The sequence below is a fragment of the Chiloscyllium plagiosum genome, chromosome 31 (genome assembly GCF_004010195.1).
Source record: "Chiloscyllium plagiosum isolate BGI_BamShark_2017 chromosome 31, ASM401019v2, whole genome shotgun sequence".
NCBI classification, from domain to species: Eukaryota; Metazoa; Chordata; class Chondrichthyes; order Orectolobiformes; family Hemiscylliidae; genus Chiloscyllium; species Chiloscyllium plagiosum.
In genome coordinates this window covers 18,299,814-18,311,400 of record NC_057740.1, presented here as the reverse complement: position 1 = coordinate 18,311,400, position 11,587 = coordinate 18,299,814, and the positions used below count along the sequence as shown (strand labels likewise).

At 43.7% G+C, this 11,587-nt stretch overlaps 1 protein-coding gene across 1 annotated transcript in view; it reads left to right on the top strand.

Moving 5' to 3' along the window:
- The first annotated feature begins 6,943 nt into the window (after positions 1 to 6,943).
- LOC122565288 (E3 ubiquitin-protein ligase TRIM62-like) overlaps positions 6,944 to 11,587 on the top strand; it is a 21,148-nt gene continuing 16,504 nt past the window's right edge. Inside the window, exon 1 of the mRNA XM_043721085.1 lies at positions 6,944 to 7,917. Within this exon, the coding sequence (XP_043577020.1) occupies positions 7,318 to 7,917 (600 nt within the window). The 5' untranslated portion in view covers positions 6,944 to 7,317. The remainder of the gene's footprint in view (positions 7,918 to 11,587) is intronic.

The following is an 11,587-nucleotide window of genomic DNA, read 5'->3' as shown; positions in this document are numbered from 1 at the left end:
CTGGAGTCGGGGAGTCCAGAACTAGAGGGCATAGGTTTAGGGTGAGAGGGGAAAGATATAAAAGAGACCTAAGGGGCAACTTTTTCACGCAGAGGGTGGTATGTGTATGGAATGAGCTGCCAGAGGATGTGGTGGAGGCTGGTACAATTGCAACATTTAAGAGGCATTTGGATGAGTATATGAACAGGAAGGGTTTGGAGGGATATGGGCCGGGTGCTGGCAGGTTGGGCTTCGATTGGGTTGGGATATCAGGTCGGCATGGACAGGTTGGACCGAAGGGTCTGTTTCCGTGCTGTCCATCTCTGAGTCTAAGTGAGGCGCTCACCCTCCCTTCACTGTTTGACTTGTTGGAAAAACTATCTCCTGACCCTTAGAATTATTTAGTATCAGTTCTGAGTGGTTTGACACAGTTTAAGAAGATAACTAAGGGGAAAGGACCATGGAGCTCGCTCCAAGCAGGAACCCTCCTGTAGCAGCAAGTGCATCTGCGGCTGCAATGACAGCTTCTGTGACTGCCCCAGTGGACTTGCCTGCAGAGCAGAGCCTGATCTCTGAGGTTGTGAAACTCTGAGAGAAGATTAATTCATAATTGGCAGAGACCGGGCCAGGCTCGAATCGATCTCAGTCATGCTGCAGAGGTATGAGCTGGAGATCTAGCGTGCTGGGGGTGGGTGTTTCAGAGTAACCGAGACCACAGCGGACTCCTCAGTGGGTCAGGTTCAGGCCCTGGAATGCGGGCCTTGGAGGAGCAGGTTGACGACCTTGAAACTAGAGGTCGTCGGAAGAACATCTTCCCGAACAGGAGGAAGAAGGCCAGCTTGTCAGCTTTCTGGACCAATGGCTCCCAAGTTTCTAAGACTGAAGGTTGAGGTGGGCCGGGTGTGGGTCAAGCAGGCCCACAGTGCAATTCCAGCACTATAGAGATAAATGAAGCTGGAAGCCTCTAAAGCATTGGGGAAGGATCCCAGTATACAAAGGATCACAAATCATGTTTTTTTAGGAGTTTTTCCCGGTCATGATTCACAAGAGGAAGGCCTTTTATGAGGTAAAAAAGCGGCTGAGGGACCTGAATATTCAATATTCCATTAAATATCTGCCGATACTGCGTTTCAGCCACGGAGGGTTTGTGTTCAACTTTGATTTACTGGAAAAGGCAAAGGACTTCTTGGATGTTTTAAAATAGACCAATTGAATTGAATTATATGGACAATTATTTTATTCTGCCTTTTTTTCTCTCTCTGTAATTTGCCTGGTTGTCAGAAGGTGATCTTGGTCTTCTTTTTAATATATGTCGGGGTCATAATTATCTCTTTTTTTTGTTTCCTTTCTCTCCACTTCCTGTCATCCTTTGTTTTGGATGGGGATGCATTGGGGAATGTGGGGAGAGGTTATATTTTTGTTGTTCTACCAGGAATGCCTAGGATAACAATGTGGAGGGCTCCAGCTAGAAGGAGTCATGGTGGGATTAATGGGTGGTATGAGTGCCCCCTGTGCACAAGGGGGAAAGTCTCCCTTCAGTTATGTTATTTGTTGGTAAGTTGTAGAAGTAGTTGTTAAAAGTTTTGATTTAGTAGTTTTGGAAGTTGCATTTTTAAACTTATACGAACTGTTTATGGTTTTCACTTGGCGCGCTGAGTGGGGTTCTTCCTCCCGGGAGGCCTCGGACTGTTTTGGACGATCATGGCTAGCCATTTGTTTAAATGGTGCACCTTGAATGTTAAGGGAAGTCACTCACCAATTAAGAGAAAAAAGATACTATCAAGCCTTAGAAAAGAGGGGGTCATGTACCCTTGTTACAAGAAACACACTTAACTGACATTATGTTCTTTGAGAGAAGCAAATATTTCTCTTATTCTTAAGAAAGGAAAAGCCCCAGATTGCACTTCGTACAGGCCCATATCATTACTGAACGTGGATTTTAAAATCCTGTCAAAAATGCTGGCGTTAAAGCTGGAGAGGATACTGCCGTTCATTGTGGTCTACCAACAATATTAGAAGAGTATTAAATATGGTCCAAATATGTTAGCAAAGATCAATCCCGGCCTTGGTAGTCTCTCTGGATGCAGAAAAAACATGTGATTGGGTGGAGTGGCCGTACCTCTTTTATGTCATGGAACTGGTGTGGTCTTGGAGAGGTTTTTGCGAAATGGGTGGCAGTGCTAAATAGCAGCGGTTCTCACTAATGGTATCAGGTCAGATAGTTTTAGTGTCAGCAGGGGCTGCTGTGAAGAATACCCTCCCTCGCCACTATTATTTACACTGGTGATCAAGCCACTGGTGGAAGCCATCCAGACGGATCCCAATATAACTGCCCCAGAGGTAGGGTCAGGCAGGAATAAAATTACCCTCGACATGGATGATGTCCTTCTCTTTTTAACTGAACCAATGACATCTGTGCCCTGCTTAATACAAGTGGTTAATCTAGTTGGTTTGTTTTCAGGGTATAAAAGTAATTTCATGAAATCAGAGGCCATGCTTGTGGGGGGGGGGGGGTCTTACTAATATATCCAACTTTAGGAATGGAACCCGTTTCCCCTTCTGGTGGTCACAAGGAGGTTTTCTCTATTTGGGCATCTTTATTACCCTAGTTTTTGATCAATTAAATAGAACAAATTACGGGTAGCTGCGATAGAAGATAAGGCAGGATCTTCGGCGCTGGGAAAATCTTCCGATATCTTGGTTGGGCAGAATAGCTGTGGTTAAGATGAATGTTCTTCTTCACTTGTTATATCCCATGAGAATGCTTCCTTTGCTGCCAAGGCAAATATTGCGCAGGCTTTACACCTGACTTGGATCTTTTATTTGTCATCATAGGCAGCCTCTTATTAAGCTGGATAAATTGCAGCTTCCACAAGGTGGGGGGAGGGGTGTAGATTTTCCAGACTTTAGGAAGTACCAAATGAGTTCCTTACTATCCTATGTGGCTGAACGCGCCTGTCACAATCCGTGATAAATCTGGCTAGACGTGAGGCCTCCCAAACAAAACACCCTCTCATTAACTTGTTTATGGACAAGATGAGAACTGTTATGGATCATTGTAAAAACCCGAATGTCCTAAACACAGTTAAAGCATGGAGAATGATGTGGCAGGGCAAGAGCAATTTACAAAAAAATTCCCCTTTCACTCCCATAGTGGGAATGTTGGGATTCCAGCCAGTTTTGATGGACTCTGGCTTTAAGCCACGAGAGTCCAGAGAAATCTCCTGTTTGGGAGATCTATTTGATGAGGAGGTCATGATGTCCGTCGAACAGCTGAGTCAGGCGTTTGCGCTACCTAGGAAAGATCTCTTTCATTACTTCCAGGTTAGAGACTTCTTACAAAAAAAGACTACACTGATGGTCAACTCAAGTCAGACGTGGAGAGGAGAGTGCTCCAGTCTACGGGTGCCCTCTCGGTTAGCACTCCTATCACTTGTTAGGTAGTAATGTCTCGAAGGACATTGAACAGCTATATAAAACATGGACTCAAGAATTTAGGGGTGGAAATCTCCTCAGAGACTTGGGAAGATATCTGGGAAAATGTTAGGAAGATCTCAATTTGTAATGGAACCTAGGCTATTCAACTGAAAGTACTTCATAGGGCACACCTGGCACCGGATTGGCTTGCAAAATTTAAGACCGGGGTGTCTCGAATGTGCCCCAAGTGTAAAATGGAGGTTGGTGCTCTTGCTGCTTGTGGTCATGCCACAAGCTCCACAGGTATTGGGATGACATAGCGAGTGTTTTGGCAAAGGTTTTGGGATCTGAGGTTAAGTTGGATCCGGCGTCCCTCCTTTTGGGCCTTCCAAATCATGCCTCCCTGGATGTGCATGGGGAGAAATTGTTTAATATTCTCTCTTTCTGCGCGAGGAAGAACATTCTAATGAGTTGGGTGTCGGAGAATCCCCCAGGACTCTCAAGTTGGTGTAGGATAATCATGAAACACCCCCCCCCCCCCCGCCCGGAGTTCCTTACGAGTATGGTGTACCAGAAAACTGAATTGTTTTACAGAATATGGTGGCCCTTTTTGAATTATATTGATGTAGACATATCAGCTATATTATCCAGGACCTTTGTGTAGCCGTGAGAATTGTCTGTCGGTTTGTGGGCCCCCAGGGGGGAGAATCCCGAACAAATACGGGTTTACTTACTATTGCTCCCAGTGGTGGGGGAGCTTTGATGAGATTGTGCTGAGTGTAGTAATTTAATTGAATATAATTTGTTACCTTTTTAAAACGTGGTTTAATTGTATTTTGTCTCTTTATTTTTCTTGGTTATTTATTGAATTGTAGTTTTTATTGAGTTTTGTTTTGTTTTTTCCCGTGTTTTGGTAGTCTGTGGAGTAGAGTAGTTATAAAATAATTAAAAAAAGTAGAACCCAGATTTGCTCTACTCTCTTGAAATTCAACATGACTGAATTCACTCTGCCTTAGTACCTTTACTAATATGTCATGTCCCTATTGAACTAACGTTCTGTGTCCCATCCACCTGCCAAAATAGTTTAAAGTTTTGCCAACAGCACGAGCAAACCCAATCAAAGGATGTTACTGTCAAGTGTGGTGCTGGCAAAGCACAGCTGGTCAGGCAGCATCTGAGGAGCAGGAGAATCGACATTTTGGGCATAAACCCTTCACCAGGAATCCTTTCCCCAAAGGATGTTACTCCCCCGTTGTGGTTCAGGTGTATACCATCCCACTTGTACAGGTCCCACCTTCTCCAGAAATATTCCAAGTGATCCAGGAATCCAAAAGCCTTCCTCCTGCGCCAAATCTGGAGATATGCATTCATCTGCTCTATTCTGTTTCTGTATTCGCTAACATGTGGCATCAGGAGTATTCCAGAAATTATAACCTTCAGGATCCTTCTTAATCTATTGCCTAGCTCTCTGAATTCTTGACCTCATCCTATATTTTAGCTCTATCATGGATATCAACGTGTACCACAGCCTCTGCCTTATCACCCTTCACCTTCAGAATACCCTACAGCTGGTTCGTGACATCCCTGATGCTCTTTGCCTGGTGGTCACCCATTCCCTTTTTACCTTCAGTCCCCTGAGCTGCGATGTGAATGCCTCTCAGTAAATTGCTGACGTAGCTGAGAAATTGTTGCCTGCCTCTCAACCAGAAAATAGGGATGATGGGAAGGTACACAAATTTGGCAGGATGTGACCAATGGTGTCCATAAGGATCTGTGTAGGGGCCTCAATTATTCATGTTATCCATTAATGACTTAGATAATGGCATAGAAAGTCATTTATCCAGATTTACTGATGACACAAAGTTGGGTGACATTGCAGACAGTGTAGATGAAAGCAGAAAATTACAAAGGGATATTGGGAGATAAGTGAATGGCCACAACTATGGCAGATGGAATTCAATGTAAATGTGTGAGGTTATCCATTTTGGACTGAAAAAGAACAAATCAGGCTACAGTCGGTTCTGCTACACGTGCTTTTTCAACGCGAATTGGTTTTAATGCAATTGAACAATTTAGACCATTATTTGTAAAATGCGAACTTCCCTTACCTGTATTGATACTGATTAAGGATGACCAGCCATGATCATATTGAATGGTGGTGCAGGCTCGAAGGGCAGAATGGCCTACTCCTGCACCTATTGTCTATTGACTATAACACAATTCTGACCCCGTTAGTTTAAATGGTGTGGGTATTGCCTGATTTTCTTATAATGCAAAATCACACGAAAACAGAACTATTGTGTTATACCAGAACCAACTGTACTTTCTGGATGGTATGAAATTAAAATAATGGATGCCCAAAGTTCAGATGCATAGGTCTATAAAATGTCATGAACAAATGCAGAAAACAATCAATAAGCTAATGAATGCTGCCCTTCATATCTAGAGGACTGGACTAAAGGATGCAGAAGTCATGTTGCAGGACTATGATCACATGTGGACATCACAGCCTTGGAAGGAGTACAGCTTGGGTTTACAAAAATGACACCTGAACTTCAGGGGGTAAGTTCAGAGGAGAGATTATATAAATTAGGCCTGTTTGCTCTAGAATCTAGAAGCCTTCAAAATATTAGCAGGAAAAAAAATAAATATCAACTATCTCTATTCGTTGAGGAATCTACAACCAGGAGGCATAGTCTGAGAATTCAGACAGTTCAGGAGAGATGTTAGAAAGCATTTCTACACACAAAGGGTGGTAGAGGTTTGGAATTTTCTTCCACAAACTGCGATGGATGCTGGATCAGTTAATGTTAAATCTGAGATAGATACATTTTCGTTCAGCAAAGAAGTTAAGGGATATGGGACAAAGGCAGGTGTGTGGAGTTAAACCATAGATCAGCCACTGAATGGTGGAACAGGATCAAGGGGCTGTACGGCCTACTCCTGTTCCTATATTCTACATAACTCTCCGCCTCGCGGGTATGCCACAGTGTCTCCAGCATCTGCACAAGTTACACCACCGATATTTTTTTTAATAGAGGTTAGCTGAAAGCATGGGGCTTGTGTAATATTTACTTGTTTGTATTCTTGGAATAGCCTAGATATTAGAATGTGTAATATTGACAAAGTAGAATCTGTATGTATGTAGATATAAATGAGGAGATCTACACCATATATTCTTAATGCTTGAAGCTAGTTTATTTACTGCGTAGCTCCGTGAATGTTTTATTCAGTGAGCTGTTTTCTGCCCCCACCTCCGGTCTAATGTCGCAGCTCTGGGTCACTGCCTGGTTTGCCAAGTGTTTGCACAACCTAGAGGTATTTTTTTTTCCGCTTGGAAATGTTTGGCCGTTCAAGCTCATTGAGCAAAACAGCAACGACCAGGTAACAATCCCGTCGACTGTCTGATTTAAAATAAAAATCAATGAAGGCGCTCCAGAAAATTTCACCGGAGTCGGAGGGGAGTCAAGATATTCTGAAACTGCAGCCGCCCGTATCAGAGGCTGGGCCGCTCAGTTTTTATAAATGATAATAGATATCTGCCGGTTAATGATCTAACAGCTCAGTGTTGATTCAGTTAGTGATAGCTACCGGCTACCACCTAACAGGGACTCCACAACTTTTTCAAAAATACACAGCCAGGGTGGACAGCCAGTGACTGAAGTGTCTGCTTTACTGGAAGTGCTCGATCTACACAAACAGGGGAGACTTGGAAATGCCACAACCTTAACCCACGGCCCTGCAGAGGTACAGGAACACCCAGTCGCTTTAAACAAAACCAAACCATGTTCTGGTTGTACAGGCTGCTGCAGGAGATGTCCCAGTCTGAGCTGTTTAATGAGATTACAGTTAAAATGACAGAGAGTCTATCCCTCATTTTGCAGTGGTCTCTTCCCCCAGCCGTTTTGTTCCGTGATCCAAATGCCACGGTTTCAGTTTCGGTTTTTGTCATTCCCAATGGCGGCTGCTTTACCTCCCGAGTGGTTGGAAGAGGAGTTAACGTGCCCCGTCTGCCTCCAAATCTACACCGACCCGGTGATACTGAACTGTAAGCACAGCTTCTGCCGAACTTGTATTGAGGAGTCCTGGAGAGAGCCAGAATCTGGCACTTATTCCTGCCCAGAATGCAGAGCAAATTACAGAGAGAGGCCTGCTCTGAAAAGGAATTTCAAACTGGCAAACATAGCTCTGAAATACCAGGCAGTGAATGGAACCCCAGTAGCTTTACCCTGTAACTACTGCAGTAAGAAAAAACTAACAGCTGTCAAAACCTGCCTGAAATGTGAGGCCTCCATGTGCTCCAAACATCTCAAACATCACAGAGAGAACGCTGTCTTTAAAAACCATCCCCTCATTGATCCCACTGCAGACATGTCTACATGGAAGTGCATAGAGCACAAGAAACTGTTGGAGATTTACTGTAAGGACGACAAAGTGTGCATCTGCTGTCTCTGCCCTGTCGTGGGGAAACACAAGAGCCATAATTGTGTCAGTATCGGTGAGGGGGAACAGGAACTGCGGGTATGTTTTATTGGTCTGAATTATCAAAGTCTTAATAACTCTGTCGCGGACTGGCCGCTGTGCCTAGTGATCCTAACCCTTGGGGTGACCCAGTGACCAAATCAGGCAAGCAGATATTAATTCCTGAAAATTGAACAATTGTTGCTAGCAGGAGTTAGTCCTTCCGCACCCCAACATTGAGCAGGAATTTCCTGCATGAAATTTCAAGGACCTGTCAAATCTTGTTTCAATACCTCGATTTCACACGTACCTGGGACGACCTTTCGCGTCTCATGATTTCTTTAACTCTGCGGTCGGAAGTTTTGACCTGGTAAAAGTAGCAATTTGCGTTTAAGTAGCGCCTTCCCCCCGAGCTGTAATTAAACAAGGCACTGACAGCGCTGCACTCCTCACTCGTAAATCGCCTACAAATCCTGTGTTCAAGAGGAGCTGTTGATTGCTGGGTCGGTACCAAGACAAATACGTTTTTGCAGCTCTGCTTATCCAATAGTTTTGGTATTATTTCCCGTGGTGGTATCCCTTCATTTATCACATTACAAGCACTGTCTCAATTTGTTCCAAATTAGACCACACGCATCCCATCAGCACTTGAACATTTCCATGACAAAACAAAACTAAGTGTTCGCTACCATTGTTTTCCCTGGGTGGGGGCGTCCAGAACTAGAGGCCATAGGTTTAGGGTCAGAGGGGAAAAATTTGAAAGAGAGCTAAGGGACAACTTTTTCTCGTATGGAATGAGCTGCCTGGGGAAGTGGTGGATGCTGGTACAATTACAACATTTAAAAGGCATCTGGATGGGTATATGAATACAAAGGGTTTAGAGGGATATGGGCCAAGCACTGGCAAATGGGACTAGATTAGGTTAGGATATCTGGTCAGCATAGACGAGTTGGACAGAAGGGTCTGTTCCCATGCTGTACATCTCTGTGACATCTTTCCTGTTGTCACCAGGGCAGGGGGAGAAGGTTCTGAGCATGAACTGGTTTGTGTTCTCTAGCTGGACCTTTCTGCGGTCCAGGTGATCCTTTTCCTGTAGTAGCAGTCACAGCCATCCACAGTTAAGAAGAATGATGTAAGTATGGAAGTCAGCAGAGATCCATAATATAGTTGAACAAATTACAATTGAGACAGGAGCAGGTATTTGAGTGAGCTTCAAATTATATGGGTCCCCAGGCTGAGATGAGATGTATCCCAACCTGCTGTGGGAAGTAAGGGAGATGATCTAGGGGTCTCGACATTCATTTTCAAATCCTCTCTGGCTCGGGCAGATGTGCCAGAGGACAAGAAGACAGTTAGTGTTTCCAAAGTGAGTGGTAGAGATACACCAGCAAACCGCAGGCCAGTAAGTCTAATTTCAGTGTTAGGGAAACCTTTGGAAAAAATAATTGAGGGACAGAGTTAATCTCCACTTGGAGAGGCAAGGATTAATCAATGATAGTCAGCATGACTATGTCAGGGGAAGATCATATCTGACAGATTTGATTGAGTTTTTCAAGTGTCTAATTGTAGATGAGGGTAATGTAACGAATATAGGCTTCAATAAGGCTTTTGATACTGTCTCACAAAGGAGCCTGGCCCATTGGATCCAAGGCAATTTAGCAAATTGGATCCAAAATTGGCTTAAAGGCAGAGAGTGGAGGGGATAGTCAGAGGTTGTTTTTATGACTGGAAGTTTGTGTCCAGTGTCATGCCACAGGCTTTGGTGCTGCGCCCCTTTCTGTTGTAGAGTACATTAATGATCTAAATATAGATGTAGGAAGTTTGATCAGCAAGTTCACAAATAACAAAGAAAAATGATGCTGTGGTAAATAATGAAGAAAGCCTGAGACTGCAGGATGTTATGATGGGCTGGTCAGCTGGACAAATGGAATTTAATCCTGAAAAGTGTGAGGTGATGCATTTTGGGAGGTTGAACACACAAATTAATACACAATGAATGGTTGAATGTACTGTACTGTAAGGAGTACAGAGGATCGGAGGGACCTTGGTGTGGATGACCACAGATATTTGAAGGCAATTGGACAGGAGGATAAAGTGGTTAAGAAGGCATATAGAATATTTGCACTTATTAGTTGAAGCATTAAACACAACAGCAGGGAAGTTATGATGGAGCTGTATAAAATGTTAGTTAGACCAGGATTGGAGTACTTTGTGATTTCTGGAAAGTTGTGATTGTATTTAGAGAGGGTTCACAGGAGTTCACCAGACGTTGTCTGGACTGGAGTCTTTCAGCTATGAAGAGGCTAGATAGACTGGAGTTGTATTGCTTAGAGCAGAGAAGACTGACAGAGGACGTGATCGAAGTGTTCAAAATTATGAGGGGCAAAGATAGAGTACATAGGAATAAACCATTCTGCTTAACAGAGGCATCCATAAGTAGGGGCCGAGATTTAAGGGAAGTGCAGGAGTTTGGAGGGGTTTTAAGGATAACCTTTTTCCCCAGAAGGTTATAGGTCTCTGAAAATCACTGCCTGAAAGTGTGGTCATGGCAGGGACCATTACAACTTATAAGAAGTATTTAGCTGAACACTTGAAGTACCAGAGCACAACAGGTCTACGTTCCACATGATGGAATAAGAGTCTTGATAGGTGCTTCATGTCCGAAATGACACAATTGGCCAAAGGGCCTCTTTCCCTGCTGCGACCCTATGACCCTGAGAACAATGGCATTCATTTTTCTTTAGAAGGCCAAATGCTTATTCTCCAGCCTATTAAATCTGTTCCCCCAAAAATGGTGAAGTAGATTTTTCAAAGGTGTCTGATCTGGCAAACTTCTTTCTTCCCAAATCCCTCAGCCAAAGGTGCAATGTTCCTTGCTGGCCAAAGGTAAATTCAAGCAGACTTTATAAGCTATGCATCCTACTAGGAACATCATCATTTATTTAACACGTTGCTTCCAATATTCCAGCAGCTTCTGAGCGATCATATTCCCCAAGGTACTCAATCGTCATATGTGTTCCTTGTGACTTGCCAATTACATCACTAACAAAATACTTAAATAAGTCCTTTATAAACATGAATACCACAGATGCAGAAAAAAAACTGAAAAAATATTTTAAAGCTATTAGTAGCTATTAGTTGCTTGTGCTAGGATCCTGATTTCATGCTAGGGGTTGCTATTGACCAGACACTGACTTGGAGCAGCCATGCATATACTGTAGCTCCTAAAGCAACTCAGAAGCTGGGAATTCTAAGGTTGGTATTTCACCTCCTGGTTCCATAAAGTCTGCCCACCCTCTACAAGGCACAGCGAGAAGTGTGATTGAATACTATCCACGTTCCTGGATGATTATCACTCCGACAATACTCAGGAAGCTCAACACCAGCCTGGAGAAAGCAGTTGGTTCGATTGGCACTCCATCCACTGCATTCAGAATTCACTCCCTCTGTCAATGCGGGTAGTGGCACTTTTGTTTACCCTCGACAACAAGGTTGTCTAACCTTTTTGCATGAGGTTAAGGTGGTCCATTTCAGTTTCTCTGTCACTTAGAGTCATAGAGCCATAGAGATGTACAGCATGGAAACAGACCCTTCGGTCCAACCGTCCATGCTGACCAGATATCCCAACCCAATCTAGTCCCACCTGCCAGCACCCGGCCCACATCCCTCCAAACCCTTCCTATTCATATACTCATCCAAATGCCTCTTAAATGTTGCAATTGTACCAGCC